Below are 19,342 nucleotides of genomic sequence, written 5' to 3'. Positions count from 1 at the left end.
AATGTTTATCAAAACTTGGTTTGCAGACAAGATATTTGAGAAATTACTCTCTGCAGTCTCAGCTAAAGGATTAGATAATACATAAATTGGATACATCAATTGGATGAATTAGATAAGAGGGGAAGATAATATGTGAAGATAATAGATAATATGTGGAAATAACTATCTTTTCCACAGAGGGGGAAACATGTGAAAGAAGTTAGTAGGTAACATAATTAGACAGGTGGTGTGAGGTCTCAGAGACTGAGTGTTGTTTCAAGGCTGACGGCTGAGTTTAGCAACAAAGGAGAAAAGTGGTCAAAAATAGTTGTTCATTGCTATTCAGCTTTTTACAATATTAATAAATACGAGATACTTGGGAGGCAGGAAGGCCCATAAATACCCTATGAAGTGTTGAAACAGTGACAAATTTTATATGCATAATCTCCCAGTAAACTGCAAGCTTACTTAAAGCATCATCTGTACAGCCTGTTGTTCTGCCCTAGGGATGGGGTTCCGTACTGCGAAACGGACTATCACGCCAAGTTTGGGATCAGGTGTGACAGCTGTGAAAAGTACATCACAGGAAGAGTGCTCGAGGTAAGGAGAACCTGTTGTTCAAGCACATCTCAAAGTGTACAAAAAGAGTAGCTCTTTTGGGTTTAGTCCTGTGCTCACAAATGAGTGTTAATGCAACAGCTTACTGTTACTTTTTATTAAATACCAGGAACTTTTTCTGTAATCGGGTTTTTTATTTCTTCTATTAATGATTTGGCATACCAAACTCCCTAAATGGGTATTTATGGTACTGGGGAATGTTCAGGCAGCAGAAGTAATAAATGAATGTATTATCAGGCACATTTTAAAACTTGCACTAAATTAATTTCTAATTTCTGCTTTTTGATTCTCTTTTATGTTCCCCAAAGATAGGATGAAGCTGTTGAAAAGTAAAATGAAGTATTTGAACTGTGTTTTTGCACCCAGAAATGAACTGTGGCAGAGATTTTTTTGCACTTGTTCTAAGAGGAAGGAGGTTTTTTAGTGTAGGTGTATGTTTATGCATTATGCAGAAATTTCCATATAACTGACCCGGTGTCACAAAATGAATACATTCCTTTGATCTGAATAAAATTAATCCTTGGATCTAAGTGTATTGTTACCCTGTCAGTGTCATTGATCATCTGCATTTTCTTTCTGCTTTTCCCTGTGAAGTCCAAGCAGTACAGGAGTTAGAAAGAGTTGTCAGTTCACTCTTTTCTTTAGCTAGGAAAGCCTGGGGAGGTCCCAAAGGGCTTCCACCAGAGAAAGAGCTGCTTGATGTTACACAAAGACTTAACTATCCAAGTGGTGGACCATTATAACTTGTTAGGAACTGATGAGCAAGTATCCATACCAGATGGGAATCTGTATTGGAGGATGATATGGTGCTAACATAGGCACGAGAGACTTTTCCATTAACAAATGTTCTTACAGACCTCTCTGAAGAGAGAGTTCTAAAATGAGTAAAAAGACAACTTTCTCACTTTTTTGCACACGGTTGTCTCAACTGGAAGAGGCAAAACAAAAGAAAGTATCTTAAAACCTTCAAAAATGTAAAAGGTGACCAGTGGAAGCTGTTATATGTTTTCAGAGGTGTCAGCCATTGACACTGAATGAAAGGGAGTAAAAGGGGGTGAAATTTGAAGGTGAAGGTGATTAAGAGAGGTGAATGCAGAGAGAAGAGTTAAATGTGGCAAACTGGGAGTGCACTTCCTCAGAGCAGTTTACAAGGAGTGATTAATATTGAGCTGAAGAAGAACAGAAGCTCCGGTTTCTGTACTGACTCTTGGCTTCACAAGATTTTGTTTTCGTGTCCCAGTTCTTGCCTTGAAATATGTGCAAGAATGCTCTTTTTATGTGGTAATATTTTACCTGCAGTATGGTTAAACAATAGCATGTGGTGTGATGTGATTAAGAACTGGGTTCATACTGTCTCTATGGGTAATAAAAAGGAAAAAAAAAAAAGTCTTAAAGATTTTTAGTGACATAATTTAACATTTAGACATACTAACAGGACCAAGTGTGATTTGTGGCACGTGGGAGCAGATGTGACTGTAGCTGATTCTTCTGACTGCTTGGTGAGAGTGTACTGAATAGGGAGACAGTTCCTTGTTTTTATTGTTGATGGGCCAGTAACAAATTCGGGAAAAGCTAATTTTTGAAAGTTATTGTATGAATTCTGCCATGACAGATTACATATGATGGTTTTGGTCGGTGTGTGTCCCTCTCCTCTCCGTTCCCCAGTGTTGCTCTAAGGACAGCTCTGTAGCACTGATTCTCATCTTGCTTTGGTACTGGTTCAGGCTGGGAGCTATTTCCATTGGCCTGTGGCATTTAACTGTGGAAAAAATACTGATGTAAGATTCAGAAACCTTTAAAAAAAGCAGGTGAGGAGACAGGACTTTCACCATGTGTAAAAGCACAGATAGTATCACTGTGAAACAGGAAACATAAGCTGAAGTTAGGATGGAGCAGGAAATGGATTTGAGCGGTTACAATGACATTTAATGTCTGGACACTTGCTGGAACAACCTGGAAATGTTATGATCTGTAAACTTTTTATCTGTGGAATTGTACAGAACAGTTTGTTGGTTTGTATGCAGCAAAGCTGATGAAGCTTGAACATGAGTGCATGTCACATGTCCTAGCACTCTGCTGTCACTGTAGGTCCTGTTCCTCACGGCATCTCCCAAGATATCTGCTCTCATCCCCTGTTTTTCCCTGACATATCTCAGGAGCTTTCTTTACATTCCCTGTTTACAAGCAGAGACTCACACTGTGAGCCTTCTTCCATGGTGATCAGCCTGGATTTCCATGAGTCTTTGTAACTCTGTAAGGGGTCACTTAAAACAGCCATTGAGTTTTGCTGTGGACCGTGGAGAGCAGCTGGATGAGGAGGGAATGCACACACCTCATTTCAGTCAGAAGCCAAACAAAAAGCTGTGGTCTGAGCAAACAGATCTGAAAGGATGCAGAGGCCGTGTCTGTAGCTAACGTGGTTAAGGCATTTGTTGTTTGTGTGCAGCAGATGGGCTTGTTCAAAAGGCTTGGAACTGGGCTGATTTCACTCCCTCTCTGCTCTTGGTATGGGGCTCGATGTCTGTTTGTCAGTAGCAGGCTAATTGATGTTTGTGCATCTCCTGGTCAGGAGGACAGAAAAAATGCAGGGTAGTCAGTGCCTGTTCTTTTGTTTTTTCTTTTTGTTTTTTGTTGTAGGACATATTATTTGTGGAATTGTCTGGAATACTGACACATTTTTCAAATCAATATTTCTTTTTACCATCTTGAATATCGTCTGGAGAAACAGAAATAGGGGAAGATTGCTCCTAAAGTGGGGGGGAATCTTGACAGCAATACTTATTAGGCAGAGGAATACTCTCCCAAGGGAGCTGCTGGAAACTATCACTTAGGAAGTCTTACAACAAGATTGGACAAGGCACTGGAAAATCTGTTAGGGAACGTCCTGCTATGACAAAGGGAGGGACTATATGACCTAACAGGATTTTTTCCATCTCTGAATTCTGTGATAATGTCAGGAGGACAGCTGCTTCCACAACTATTCTGTGTCCAGATTTTATAATCTTGTCTCCCTTTCCAACATTTGTACATTGTGTTTATTCAGCAGAAAGGAAGGGAGAGTCAACTAGTGTGCATTACTGATAAGTTAAAAAAATGTGGCTGTTTCTGTAGATTGTCAGCCAAATACAGTGATGATTTAGTTACCTAAATTCTTCTCTCAGCCCATTTTCTGAGGGCCAGATTCATTCCATGCAGTAGTAAATGGGCTTTAACATAAGACATCCTTGTTTATAATTCCTTTCTAGTTTCTTTCTTCCCCTTCAGTCCACCTTGGCTTTCACCAACTCTCCCAGGGAACTTGTACTGGAAAAGCTATAAAAGGGGCTGAGCTGTTCATTTATAGAGATGATAAATTTTATGACTTTTAAAAGCAATGATTTTGCTGTTTCTTGTGGTTTTGGGTTTTTTTTTTTTTTATTTAAACCCAATCCACCACTGCATTTATGGGCGAGATTTGCTTTGTTTGTGATGCATACAGAACACTCTTAAATGCAAGTCAGTCCTCTCGTAGAAGTTGTTTTGTATTGTCCCTGACCATATATATTGATAAACCTGCCAGCTTAAGTGAGGAGCAAGAGGTTGCTGGAGTTTACTTTTGTAGTTTGACTTAAAATACACTGTGCCTGAAAACCTCTAGGGAGAGAAAAGCTTTACTTCAGTGCTTATGCTGTATCTCTGCTGCCAATCCTGCAATAGTTATGATCATGCAATAACACACATTTTAAAATAACAAGCCATTGATTTTTATGACCAGCCATTTCCCTTTTGTCATGTTGCAATCTATTTCTCTGCACTTAGCACTAAAAGCACTTTACTATTTTTTCTACTACAAGCAGTAATTTATTAGTTAAAATTTCAACTTGTTCTAATGATAATATCCTAAAAAACATGTAATTGTCTCTTTTTTAAAAAATATACTGTATTTCTTACGATAATTCAGAGTCTGCTGTAAAGCCCTTTCACTCAAGAAAATACTTTCCATTTCTTTCCTCATTTTTAATCAGTCTTTTAGCTATGTTTTGCTGGGGGAGGCAGAGATGTGTGGTCTCTCTCCTGGTCCTTCCCACACAGCAGGTTGTGTAAAAGATTTGGAAAGCTGTTGAGGTGCCTGACAAAGTTGTGTGACAGCCAGAGACTCCTCCTTGTCCTCCCCTGGGAGGCATGTCTGGGTTTCCTTAACATCTGATGCTTTGAAATATCATCTCAATTCCAGCCTCTATTTTAAAGTGGTCTGCATTAAAATAGTTAAAAATGCTTTGGATAAGATTGATTTTTAGCTTTTATTAAATGTTGTCCCCTTTAATTGGTGGTGAGCTCTATGGAGAATTTATAGAGAATATTCTTAGTCCCTCTCAGCTTTTATTTTGCAAAACGGAGTGAACCCAATTCTCCTCTGCTTGTAAAGTCAGCTCCAGGCTTTCCTGGTGATGCTGGTGGACTTTCCCACTGTGGGTTCCTAACTGGAGCCGCCTTCTCCCAGCATGGATGAACATTGTACTCCAGACAATGCCTCACCACAGTCTTGTGCAGGGATAGTAATCCCTTCCACCAGTTCTAAAGAAAGTACTTTCCTGGTGTATCCTGCACTGGTGTGATTTTTTTCTGTGAGTTCTTTAACACTGACAGCCCATAGTGAGATGTTACTTTGAGGTGAGGGGTTCTCTTCATCTGCTCTTTCAGCTGGTGGTTTCCTACATTGTTAGAGGAAGCCTCCATATCCAAAGATATCATTCTTGGGATGTTTTAATGTCAAACACAGTATAGGCTGTGAGGGGGTCACGTTTGCTTGGGTAGGCAAACTGCATCCCATCAGTGGCCAAAATACCCCTCAGGGATATTTTCAGCACTTGATTTTATCTACAACTGTCCCATGATTCAAAGCTACATGACTAGTGTAAATATGCCTTACAAGTGCTGTTAAAAATCACAGCAGTTGGAAGCATCTTTATGTTTTTAGTATCATGGCAGCATGGCACTCAGTTTATGTGGGGGAAGAAAGGGTTAGCATTTTACTAGTTTACATATATGTGTAAATGTCTAGAAAAAACATAATCAATATATGTTTTTAAAATCTATTAATCATAACCATATGTTATTTTGAAGTAAGGGAACAAATGCAGTAGGCACTAGGAATGAGACTAGAAATGTCAGTAATTTATATGTCAATTAAATGTCACTTCTACCTCAGTGACTTATTAATTAACGCATGAATCTTATTTTTCATAGATTGTTTTTTGCTTTGCCCTAGGGTTGAGCTGGTTTTGTTTGCAGCCATATCTACTTTGTAAATCGATTGCCTTTCCCTTTGCAAGAGTCTCAGTATAGCAGAGAGACGATACTAATTCTTTACAGCAGGGAGTACAAATTTCTGCCTGCAGTGTGGGAGAATGGTTCATTCTGCAATGTCTGTAACCCCGCTGTTTCATTAACAACAGGACCTACTGATGTGTGAAAGGTGCTTGAGCAGCTTATTAATATAGGCATTAATAGTGAAACATGCAATAAAGGCAGCTCTGTCTGTACGAGCGAAGGGTTCCCTGTGCATGGGCAGCCTCGGGAAGGCTGTCAGAGCAGCAAAAGGATCCAAGTGTCAGTGCTGCCTTCCTCAGAAGCTGCTCTCTACGCCACTTTCCTCCCTTCAACAGAGAAGAAAGAAAACTGTTGGAAAGACACATCTAAATAAATCAGCATTAGCAAAAGGAGACCATCTAAGGTAGGAAACATTAACTAGCCCTTTCAATGCGGAGTATTTGCTGAGATACAGGGCATTTTGCAGCTTGGGAATGGTCTCTGGTTTGATGCCACTTGCATTTGTCTGGGGCTGCTGGCTTGCAAAGGCAGGTTAATCATCAGTGCATTATATCTGAATTTATCTGGGTACGTTTTGACAGTTGACCTAGACTTTCTGCTTTGAGAAAGGCATCATTAAAAATACTGTCAGCAAGCAAATAAATAGCATTGCAAATGCCTTTTTCCCATATCTTTTAGTCTTTTCTGTAGCCCAGTTATATTGGTCTAGATGAAGTCACCTCATCTTTCTCATTTTCAGCCTTCCCCTTTTTAGCCACCTCTTCTCTCTAGAAAAACAGAGCTACGCCTATCTGTATTTATTATCTGAACTGCTAAAAACTCACAAATTGTCAGTGTGTCAGGAGAAAACTGTACAATAAACCAAACTTTTTGCATAGCTTTTACCCTATAAATAATTTGTTAGGTTTATTGAAGAGCACTGTACCATTTGATGATAGCTTAAGACTTACATTTTTACCAAAGTAAGGGGTTCTGCAAACTATTTCTGAATAACAGAAAAGAATGACTATTGCAGGTTTTGTGAGGGTTTTTTTATTTCTTTTCTCAGCTGCTTACTTGCTTTTCTGTTGAGAATTCCTCCCACATGTATGGGGAAAGTCCTCAGTAGTGCTGCTGTGCATTTGTGCTTGTGTGGGTTTGTATGTGTTAGTTTTAGTGCATAGTTTGATTTTTGAGCCTGGCAGACTTGTGGCCAATTCCTTTCCTCACCCAAAATGTAGTACCAGTTGACTATCTTAAATTATCTGGATTGACTGACTGAAGGATGAAAGGAGTGATTCCAGTAGTCCCCCTGATCCCTCCTGAGCCTCAGACCCCAGCAGCACACAGAATGCCAGCTGCACTGCCTCTCTAAGCCATGTGTTGCTGTGGTGATGCATTAACATCCAGTGCTCTTTGCCAGCATTTGGGTGTCCTTACAAAGTGAAAAGTTGCACCTCATGGATGTCTTCAGTCCCTCATCCAATTACTTTGTGTGTTCTCTCATTCCTGATGTTCCTCTGACCCACATCAGGGGATTGCTGCTGTTGCACAGTTCTGCAAAGCCCTGGACCTCCCTTGACCCAGTCAGCAGCACAAGCCCCTGCCTCCAGCTCCATCCCGTAACCATGGCAGTGGTGCAGCACTAAGTGCACTCTGTTGCCTTTGTTAATAAAGTATCTCCAGGATGCTCTGGCCCATGTGAAAATAGTTCAGCCTGTCTGCTGATAGCAGGAGAGCAGCCTGTGACTCATTTCTTGTAGCTTTAAGTTTTTTCATCCTATTAACCTTCAGCATTTTTTGTGCTTTCTCAAATTTCTTTTCTTCCTCCCAATGTGTAAGAACTTCTGAATGGTACATTGAACTGAAAATGCGTGGATTAGGTCTGAAAGTAGAAACTTCCTACTTTCAGGAAGGATTATTAATGTCAGTTCTGCATGTGACAGCAGAATTTCAACTCCCAGGTAAATCTGGTGATCCAGAATAGCAGTCCTTGTTCAGTCATAGAATGAGACAGCTTCTGTTCATAAATGTTTACATCCCAGATCACCATGTTCAGCTTGAAAAGGGGAATGTCTAATAAAGTGGGCTGTTTCTCCAGGACTGCTCAGTGTTGGTTGAGCTGCATTCTTCCCATCTGAAATGGGTGTGCTAAATACACAGCTGCAAAGTCGAAAATTAAGGGGAATATGTCTGCAAGTCATCCTTCTTCTTCACTCCCTGTCTCCTATCAAGAGTTGGCATAAGTGAGAGCCAGCTGCAGTTTGTCTTGGCCCCTAGGTGGGTTTTAAAGAGTGGGAAAGGAAAGTGGAAAAGAAATAAAGGAGATTTGTTGAGCAGATGGAAAACAGAAGCCTCTTCCAGTCTCAGTGGGTGGCAAGAAAAATTGCAAAGCTGAGAAGAAAAAGACAAAAGAGGCAGATCATTCACTCCATAACAGAAACAACTGAGTGCAAAATCAGTGGTTTTAGATATGACAAACTGTTTTGATTTACAAGGACATTTACCAAATTCTGTAGAAAAAATGCACTGTTGTCCTTTTCCAGATTTTACCTGTGACAGGGCTGAATTTGCTCCTGAGCCAGAACTTGTTTGCAGATGTCACAGAGTAAGATTACAGTTGTAATAGTGCTATTTTTCCTTATTTTATTTATTTTTTCTCAATTATCCCCCCTTATGGTTTTTTAATTACTTTTATTTTATTTTCTACCACAACCATTAGAAACTTCTTCTGACAGTCCAGTGTCATAGTAAGTTGTTATCATTCTGAAATGAGTGTTCCTGTTGGTACATTTGATCTGCACCTTATACCTGGAAGAATAAGGAGTATGTGGGAAGCAATTAAAATGACTCAAATATGGGTGGGAATTCTCAAGGCTCTGCAAAGCACAGCAGGATGAGCCAGAACCAAGACAACGTGAAATAACTGCACACGTGAGATTGCTAAAGCCGAAGGTAATGCTGCAGGTGTGCCGAGTGATCATTTCATGTGACTGTTTCTTGGCATCCAGTAGGATGATAAATGAATCCAGTAAGGAGAAGATTAGGAGAATGATTGATACAAAACATTACACTGCATTTACAGTGGTGTAAATCCTGATGAAAACAGTTCATTTGCCCTGGCACACTGTTGAAGTGAGTCAGTGGTGAGTCAGATCCACTGTGACTAAGAGAATTAGAGTTTTTCTCCACAGAATTCTGTCTCTAACTTCTGGCTCTCACACTTTTTTCTCCTCAACACTGTTGTGTGACATAAACAATAGATATTTTGCCAAAATACCTCTGCCTTGACAATGTTGCCTGTCCCTTCAAACCCAGTAGATGATATGACAGCTGTTTACTAACTTAACCATTACTGTGTACAACTATTACTGAGTAATTGTTCAAGTCCTTCTGTTGCATATGCAAAACTCTGGCTTTGCTAGAAATGTGAGTGGAGATTTTATGTGATTCCACTTAAGGCTGATAACTGAGCAGAGTGTTCTATTCCAAGAAAAAAGGTTATTTTTCTGAATAGCATCACTCTAATTTGAATATACCCCTTAGAATTCAGTTTATGGAAGCCAGTATAGGCCTTGTAAAATGCCAGAATGTGGATCCAGTGGCAGGGTTATCAGAGTTATCAGTGTGTGCATCCATTGATAACACTTGATGGTGCAGTGCTGTGCATCTTCTTCATGGTACTCCTGAGTAAAGACAGGACAAACATCTGAGTCCTAGGTTTTACACAGCCTTTTAGATTAAATGCACATTGTACAATGTGGGTTGAAGCGCTGGCCAAGAGCAGGAGGGTTGTATTAACACGTGGGAATAAGCAAGAGCAACCCCTGACTGGGTTTGCCTATTGTGACAGGAAAATTTTCTAAGCCTGTTCTGTGCTGTTAGGCCAGAGAGTTATTAGATAATATCTAATGTCGTTCTGGAAACAAGAATTAGAACCTTATCTAAATTCAGGGAACTGCATTTACTTACAGAAATTGTGAATTTGCCTTTATAAATCAATGCATTGACTGATTGGGCTATTTAATAACAAAATTATGTATCTCATTCAAAAAACTTTATTAAATTTCATAAAGATAAATATGTGGAGTTCCTTTTTATACCTGTGCTTCATTATCAGTTCCGTGTACATTCCTGGCACCTAAGAAAAAGCACAATTCATTCACAAAATAGCTTAATATCTCAGTAAAAACAATCATTTGGAGAATGAATGAAGAAGTATAAACAGGATTAATTAAATATCCACTAAAGGAGTTCAGTGATTTTCCACCTTTTTTTATTTATATACTCTGAAAGAAAATACTTCCATTGAAAGTACATGCTCATCAATGTTGCACTTAAAATGACTGATAATGAAGCAGTGACTGGATAAAAAGGAAAAAAAATCCCTAAGAATAACTAATAACTACTGTCCATTGGAGCAGTATTTCTCAGAAGTTGTGCAACCTCCATCCTTGAAGGTTTTCAGTATTCAGCTGAATAAATTCCTGGGCAGACTGATCTGAATTGAGTATCAACCGTGCTTTGAGCAGGAGGTTGGGTTAGATGAATTATTCTTCCATTCTGTGGTCACTTGCACATTTCCTGACTTTAAACTGAATTATGTTGCCTGTACTATGAAGTTTGCCTGAAGGAATATCAGTGCCCTGTAGTGAACAAATGGGAATGTCCATGTGAATGGACATTACTCAGGAAATGGAGACAAAATATACAAAAGAGAATAATTTATTGTCTAATCAAAGTTTTACACTTTCACTCATCCCTACATTGCCCAAGTATTTTCCCCCTTCCCATCCCATACAAAGGGTAACTTCCCTCAACTTAAAAAGCAGCAGTAGTCAAGCCATATGTCTTTTATAAGATCTTTAATACTTCATTTCAGCTTGAGAAGCTGCCTGATGGAAAGGCTTATTAACTGTCAGTGGTTTTGTGCTTTATTCTGTTTCCCTTTGCTTGGACAGGTGGCTGTCTGGTGATGACACAACTCTCCAACAAATTTGTTCCATGTGAAAAGCTTTCAACTAAGAATGCTTTATCCCAGTCTTCTGTGGGCTTTGTTTGTGGGTCATGCAGCTGCCCCATGCCTTGGCATACCCACCAGCTCAGTGTTTTGTAGGCTGTTTTTCATTGTTTCTTTTCAGCATAGGCTACAGTTAGGACTTGATTTGGGGATTTTAGAGTACAAGGGTGGCAGAATTTGGATCTACTTCAATAGACATCACTTAGTGGTAATGAGGAACTATTGCAGTAACTATGTTGTATTATGCTCTCAAAATGGAAAATATGCTTTGATATGATTGAATCATTGCAGCAATATAACCTTTTGTCACTTCCACAAACTCTTTTCTCCCAGAAATAAGAGATATCAAGTACTCCTATGCATTTTGATAACAGGATAGATTCTTTTTAGTGTTGTTATTTTTCATTTTTACAGGAAAAAGTTGACTGATAGCTTTTAATTCTCAGGAAAAGAATCAGTAGTCGTAAGTTTATCTAGTATATTAAATTATTTTCTGTACTTTCTGTCTTCTCTTTACTAACTAGTTCATTCTTCACTGGGTAATGCAGTGAGATAGGATGTACTTAGACTTCAGTGATGAATCAGACATCAGAAATCTTGAGTCTTCATTCCAGGACTCATCTCACACTGAGCTTTAGGCTACTCAGTTTCTCATGTGTCGATCCATAAGCAATTGTCGCTCATCAAGTGCAGTAAAAAATCGTATCACACTTCTAGAAACAGCATGAAAGACCAGACAAGCAATGTCATTGTGGTAGAGTTACAGTTATTGTGCATATCATCTTTTCTGTATTCTACCACTTCATCAGTTATGGCAGCCATAGCCAGAAAATGAGCAGAGTTTTTTGCTGAGCTGTCTGCAGTAATGCAATACATTTTTCCTGGGTGATGACAGCTAATTTAAAACTCAAACTTAACTAATTAAGGTTATTCCTTTTGGTATGAATTACTCGACTTTTGCTAGCACTGCATGTTTTCCAGGCTTGGTGATCATACTGAAGCCTTTTGAACAACACTCCTTACTGTCTTCAAATTGTGCTTTGGATGATGCAATTCACATTTGTCACATCAGCTTTATTCTCCTTTTTCTTAGTTCAAGCCCTCAAGTGACGAGAAATTAGGAAAGGTGTTTGTATGTACTTTGTTACAGAATTCTCTGCATTAAGTGAAGTGTGGGTTTGTCTGTTTTAAGTGAAGTGTGAGTTTGTCTGTTTTAAGTGAAGTGTGGGTTGTCTGTTTTAAGTGAAGTGTGGGTTGTCTGTTTTAAGTGAAGTGTGGGTTTGTCTGTCGATGTGCTGTGGGACAGGTTGCAGCGCTGCGATGGTCCCTGTGCTCAGGGCAAGGACTGCAGGAGGTCCAGGAGGCTCCCCTGGTTAAACATTCCTCGTGATCATCAGCCCAGAAGGCTCTTCCTTCTCTGCAGAGAAGACTTCACATTCAAAGGGGTCTCTTAAACCTAGAGAGAAAGAAGTAAATCATAATACTTCGTCTCAGAGTGTTGAGGGCTGTTTTGACTCCGTTTAAATTACGTACTAAGAGTGCAACTTGGTGATTGTGGAAAGATGGTTCATGGTCAGTTGAAGGGCAACTGAATTGTTGGTAATTTACTGTATTACTAAGGACACACTTTGCTATTCAGGTTTGAGGTAATCTCAGCTGAAAATTAGCCTTCAAATTGATCTTCACAATAATACTAACTTCACATCTGGATTCCTGGGCACAAAGACCTGGTGCAGTCTTGAAGCAAATGCAGCATATTGAGGAGGTTTTTTAAAACCTATCACTTCAACCATAACAGATCTCTCAGAGATGAATGTCACTATTCTGTGCTCTGTGTATCTTGGTATTTTATTAAACACTGAGACAACAATCTGTCAAACTAAGCTTTCAAACTGTGCAAAGAAGAAGTAACCATATGGTTAGGAATTTGTTTGTTGCCTTGAACTACCTCACATCAATATAAGCAAGAAGAGAAAAAATGATGAGGCCTTTATTACAACTAAACCAAAACAATACAATATTTGCTGCCCTAAGCTTATAAAATATCTGGGTTCTGCTGGAACCAATTGTTCAACTATGAGACCAAGCCCCTGAAATTGAAGGGACAGGAGAAAGGGGCACTATGAAAGCCTCCTTGGCATTTACCCAAGGGACTCTATGATTCAGGCTCAGGTCCTAGGTTTGAATATAATTTATGATATCTGATCAGGGTAACTGCATATCAATATCAATAAATTGTATTAGTTAATTCCTGCATCAGCTGCCTAGCCTCAGGTTCATCTAGCACCTCTGATTTAGAAATAAGGTGTGGTCTTTTTTAAGTACTTCCAGCTGATGAAGTGTCTGCTATGTCTTGTCTTCTGTGCTTTGATTAGAAGAAGGACAAAAAAAAAAATAAAAGGGTGCAACAAAAGCCACTGTCAGCACTTGGACTTACGTGAAAATTTTTGAGTTTGTGCCATTTTACTTCAGAGATAATTAGGCAAAATCCATTGGAGTTCTCTTGGTGTGATAATTAGCAAAAGGATCACTCTACTTTTCTCCCCTAATTTTTCTGTTACAGTTGTCTCTGTGTCATAAAAGAGGTTTTTCTGTGTCATTCTATACATAGTTGATATTACTTACTTATGCAAGTGAATTCAATAAGTGAATTAAAATTATATATTTGGTTGTACTGTTAAATTCAGGGAAATAGACTTTGTTCTGTGATGCATCCAGGTTATCTGAGAATCTGTCTTGGCAGTTTATTTTAGCAAAGAAGTAATTGGATTCCCTGAGTTACTGAGGCTATGCATTACATCAGCAATGCTTGTGCACTTCCAAGGGAAATTATGTTTCTTTTCAATTTGATCTGCCAAACGTAAGTTTATCTGGTAATAATTAAATACTCTTCTGTCCTTAAACACCTGCACTAAGGCAAGCAATTTTAAACCTGGAGTTTAAGCTCAATACTGATACTTTGTGGTCTGGTACTTTAAAGGTGTCATCACAGATAGTAGTGACCATCTTCCATGTCTAAAACTGCAAAAATCACTCTGAAATCTGCATAAATGATAGCATGAAAAGAGTGAACTAGAGCAGATCTGTTTTCAAAATGGCAATTCTGATGTGATGTGTTGCTCTTTATTGCAAATCTGAGATGCTGCAGCAGGTTTTCAGGAGTGAATCAAGTTAACACTGATGGAGTAAAACCAGAGAGTCTTTAACCTAGTTTACTGCATTCCTATGATTGGTATTGTGAATGGCAAAATAGCCCCCATACACAGATTACATTCTTTAACATAAATGCCTCTGAAAGCTTTGAAATTTAGTGAATAAGAAAGAGTTAGAAAAGTCACCTTTGTAGTAACAGAGCTAAATTTCTAGATTGATGGAATCAATCAATCTAGATTACCGTGCAGTGCTGTGAGAGCCCATTTACATGTTGAAGGCAGTGGGGCAATCCTAGTAGCACTTTCAATGTTTTTCAGGTAAGCAGGTTATGAGACATTCTATATGAACCAAATTTGCATGTTTTTAACTTCAGGAGAATTTTTATTGAAGTCAGCCTTAGCTTCATCTTGTTAAACTTAGTTTACTTTAGCTCTAAGCTGTAGAATTATTTGATCTCCTGGCTTGTTCCTAGTGGAAATGGCATTGACCTTAAACCATTTAAACCATGGGCAGTTCTGTCTAGCATGGAAGAATGTGGGGTCAAAGAGCAGAAAGGAGATGGCAAGATTTGGCTTTCAGTTCTGTAGGGGTTTTGAAGAGTAAGGAGTGCTGGGAGCATGTGCAAGAGCTGTCTTTGGGATGTTGAACTCTGTTTTGTGAGAGCCATCTGAAAGATGGGGTTGGAGTGCAGTTTGGAGGGACTGGCCCATGATGTTCACTCAGCAGAGCACAACTCCTTGAGTGCTGTTTTTGTCACTGGCTCAAGCCAACATTGCAGGTAATTGAGAATTTAAATATAAGAAAATTGCTAAGTTACTAAGCAACCCTGAGCAAATTGAAGGCTCAGTCCTGTTCTCATTTCAGTCAATGGAAAAGGCTATATTAAATTATGTGGATTAATATCTGAACAGATGGCAAAACTCTTGGCCCATGAGGGTATCAGTGCACAGTACCCAGAACTGCCTGCTCTGGACTTTCAGTCCTGTAGGCAGGCTTGTACACATTCCTCATGGAAACTCTTGAGTACAGGTCATCTGCAAGACACTTTCAAAGCAGCTGCAAACATTCCTTGCACAGAATGGTTCTTGCTGGGCACTAGGATTATGTATTCAGTTGATGCATGAGGAACATATGGTTGAGCTGCAAATACATGCTCAAGCTTATGACCTCCCAAATTCCTCCTGCAGGTAAGTCCTAAGCTACCCTGCACTTGGTTTACAGAGAAGATGTGTTCGTTGCATAAATTTGTTTCTGTCCCATAAATTCAGAGACTTAGCTATTGCACATAAACATTCTTTTTTTTTATTTTGTGTAGGCAAGACAATAATTACATTTTAAAGCATGAATTGCCTAGAATGAAAAATTAGCGTTGTGGTTGTAGGAGACTGTTGGACTATCATTAATTAAATTATTCATATTCAAGAGAATGAAAGAAAAACTGCTAAATTGATCAATATACTTAATCATCTGTACCCTCTTTCTGAACAGGCAGGAGAGAAGCATTATCACCCAACCTGCGCACGATGTGTCAGGTGCAATCAGATGTTTGCAGAAGGAGAAGAAATGTATCTCCAAGGTAAATCAAACAAACAAAAAATGAAAGTTACACTTGACTCTCTTGCCCACACCACAGCCTTACACAGGAGAAATTCAGTGTTACAGAAAGGCTTGTGTAATAAAGTATGCAATGGGAAAAAAATGTCATTTAACATAAATACAAGCTGCAATCCTTTGTATGTAGCAACTTCTACCTCTATTAAACTGATCAAAGCAAACTGCTTATACTGGTAGATACAGGGGGAATCACCAGAGAAAGTAAAGGCTTTTGCATATGTCTTTGACTGGCAGTATCTTTTCAAAGTAAAACAGAAAAGAGAAACTCAGTAGGCTGTGGGAACTGCAACACTGGTGTATTATCCTAAAATCACATGCCTGCCCAGATCTGTTCACAGCTTTGCAATTGTCCATGATTTTCTAGAAGTGTACTTGGAAAATTTTCCTTAAGCTGGAAAAGTTAGACCTTATTTAAAACACAACAGTGGTCTCAGTAAGATCTAATTATGGTTTAGTACTTTATTTTAAATGACAATTTTATTGTCACTTTGGTTTGCAACAAGAACTAGCTCATTTTAGGACATAGTGATACTTGTCTGTGCTCATGAATTTTCCCTCAGGAGCCAGAAAATACTGCAGTTCTTCCAGTTGAAAAGGATCTTTGCAGTACTAAAATCCCATATGACATCAATGCTTTTCAAAAGTACATCAAACTACAAATTTATTTCTAGATTTCAAACCTTCTGGAATTTGTTTGCAAGTCAATCTCCTTTTTAAGTTTCATTTGTTGTATGGGTGGATATTTGTTAGGTTTTGTTCTGATTACAAGTTCAAATAATAGCAGGGTATGCTCAGGTTCTGTTAATTTGGATCCATCTTACTGCATTTTCTGATTCATGGAATGTTTACACCAACTGCTGTCATACCTGTTTTGTCTTCACATGGAGAGCAGTTTCCATTAGAAACTGGTGTTAATGACGTGAAAGATCTATGATCAGTTATTTGGACTGCCTAACCAGTTAAATAATAAAAAACGTTGGAGCCCAGGGTTTTATAATGTGTTCTTCGTTCTCTTAATAAACTACTGTAAAGTTACCTTAGGTGTTGCTGTTCCTTAGCAGAAATCTTCAGTGGTCATCCAACAGACAGCTTTTGGGTGAAAGGACTTTTTTTCTTCAGTGTGAAAAAATTTCCCAGTGTAGCTTGGCTACAGACAGGAGTAGTTAAAAGAAAAACAAAACCAAAAATAAACAAGTGATCTAAATACTTCTTAAATCAATTGGGATAATTTGAAGCAATGTATGGGACAAATGGGGCAAGCTCAGATCTCCTTGTAAGTGGAAGATAACTTAGCACTGGATTTAAAGGTGCTATAAAAATGTTTCTTAGTCACTCAGTAACAAAAAAAAATCAGTAACTTAGTAAACATAGTTTATCTGGTCTGTACTTATTGGCATTCTTTTACTGCAGGAGTCTGAGTTCATCTGGGTTATTTTTGTGTAATAAATTCTAATGATCTCCATCTGTCTTCTGGGAAATATCTTCTGTTTCTATCTTGTTTCCAAAATCCACTAGTTAGAAAACTATCAAACTGCTGTGAAAACAAAGCATTTCCAATAAGTCTTCTTGATACTCTCCACCCAGTATAAACATTAAATATTCATTATGCAAAGGTTCTCAGATTGCACTTTAGTCAGGCAGAAGTTGCAGTGCACTCACTTTGTTTAACTCTGGAGCTTTAAGCTGTGGCGGGTCTGAGCTCAGACTGGCATAAACATAAAGGTTCCTTCTTACTATTAAAGCTTGCAAATAATTTTTTTATTTTATATCATTAGACACATTCCACTTCTACTGAACACTATTTTGAACATCATGTTCAACTTTTTGAAACATTTTTTTCCTTTGTGACTAGTGCAAAGCTATTCAAGTTTCTGTCTCACACTCATTGTTTACTTACATCTCATCAAGATCCTCATTTCAGTACCCGTAGGCAATAGAGAGTTGGTTCATTTGGAATCTCCTGCTTCCTCCAGGATGGATATTCCCCTGAATTTATGCAGTTCCTTAGTAACTGACTTAGTAGAGACAAACATATGGGAAGTACAAGATCAGAACAGTGTATAAATAAATAATGATGGACAGACTGGATTTTCAGCTGGGCTTACATGGCACAGTGCTGTTCCATCCCACCATGGCATGCTACTGTGTGTGACCCAAGCCCAACTATTATAAGAGTATGTATTATAAGAGTGCAGGAAATTATAACTGTATATAAAGAAAAAAATTACCATGGAACAGCTTGTCCAGAGATGTGGTTGGAATCTCCATCCTTGGAAAAAGGCAAAGCCCAGCTGGACACAGCCCTGCCTGCTGTACTGGGACCTGCCCTGAGCAGGAGATTGGACTAGCGGAGCTCCAGATATTCCATATCACACTTCTTAGGACTCAGATTTTGATGTTGATCTGCCATATGGAAGCACATGTAGCTTTTTGAAGTCTTTTATATGTCTGTGATCAGGCTCACTGGCATTGAGAGGTTGTCATCTTGACCTCTGAAAGTATCCTGCTCTAGCAGGGGAAGTAGTAATTTATGTCTTAAAACACCTTATAGGAGGGTTTAATAAGGTTCTTATTTTGAACTTTTTAAGGTTCTTACTGGAACTGAATTAAGCAGAACTATAAATCTACTTTACAGGAACATCTATTTGGCATCCAGTTTGTAGACAGGCTGCAAAGGCTGAAGAAAAAAACAAGGTAAAAAACTGTATTTTTACCCAATGTTATTCAATTGACATATTATTCTCTATCCTTTATTTGCAGCAGCAAGCATGGATGGAAGGGTTTGGAAATTTTTTCACTGCTGTAATGTTAAATTTTCAATTATGGGACTCTAGTTAGCTAATGAAATGTAATCATGTAATATAAATATTCTACTTTTAATCAATGATTTAAGCTACAGAATAAGGAGAATGTTGACCTAAGAGTTATACATATATATAAGCTGAATAAGGAAAAATGTGGAAATATGAATAAGAAAAAGAAAAAGTTAATTTTTAACTTCTGTCTGATCGTGATATTATCAGTTCATGACCTCTTTTCCTGTGGCTCTGAACTAAAAAGATCAGAAGACTTTCACTTTATTTATTTATGCAAAAAAAGAAATCTCCTTGGAGTTTCTGTTTTATTATTTGTTTCTAAAGTGTTGGCAAGCCAGCCACAATTTAATTTAATCTCTGGCTTTAAGTACCTCCTTAAGTTGGATGATTGTGCACCTCTCTGTGTGCAAGGGGGAATTCTGGCAGCTTGAATAATTATAAGATAAATAAGCTGTCTGTAGGACATGAAGAATTAATGATCCTTCTGAAGTGGTGGAAATGAGTTAAAACTATCTCATTTAATGTAGAGGCCAAGTGTGGGTTTTTCACTTCTGATATTCTCTGATGCTCCAAGTGGTACCCTTGGTATCCTTGTTCAAAAAAGCTGTGCTTTGGTTCAAGGCTTGGAGGAAGGCACATGGGACCAAGTCAGAGCAGCAGGAAGCATCCATAAAAAGATTGTTAAATCTGGTGTGTTAGAAAGTCCAACTTTGACTAAGTTACAGTTTGGGGAAAAAAAGTGTTTGGGCTTTACCCTAAAGGATCTTGGCTGTAGTTTTTGTACCCATGTGTTTGGAAAGTGATTCTCTGGTATTCTTTATGCCAAACTCTGAATATCAATAGTTTTCCTGAG

At 38.5% G+C, this 19,342-nt stretch overlaps 1 protein-coding gene across 7 annotated transcripts in view; it reads left to right on the top strand.

The window, feature by feature from the left end:
- ABLIM2 (actin binding LIM protein family member 2) overlaps positions 1 to 19,342 on the top strand; it is a 132,154-nt gene that overhangs the window by 66,141 nt on the left and 46,671 nt on the right. For all 7 annotated transcript variants that reach the window (XM_058837551.1, XM_058837556.1, XM_058837553.1 and 4 more), the window contains exons 6-8: positions 486 to 579; positions 15,548 to 15,635; positions 18,309 to 18,367. In XM_058837551.1, the coding sequence (XP_058693534.1) occupies positions 486 to 579; positions 15,548 to 15,635; positions 18,309 to 18,367 (241 nt within the window). The remainder of the gene's footprint in view (positions 1 to 485; positions 580 to 15,547; positions 15,636 to 18,308; positions 18,368 to 19,342) is intronic.

Source organism: Poecile atricapillus, chromosome 4 (assembly GCF_030490865.1).
Source record: "Poecile atricapillus isolate bPoeAtr1 chromosome 4, bPoeAtr1.hap1, whole genome shotgun sequence".
Taxonomy (NCBI): Eukaryota; Metazoa; Chordata; class Aves; order Passeriformes; family Paridae; genus Poecile; species Poecile atricapillus.
Note: the sequence above shows the minus strand (reverse complement) of the source record. Positions and strands in the feature narration are given on the sequence as shown.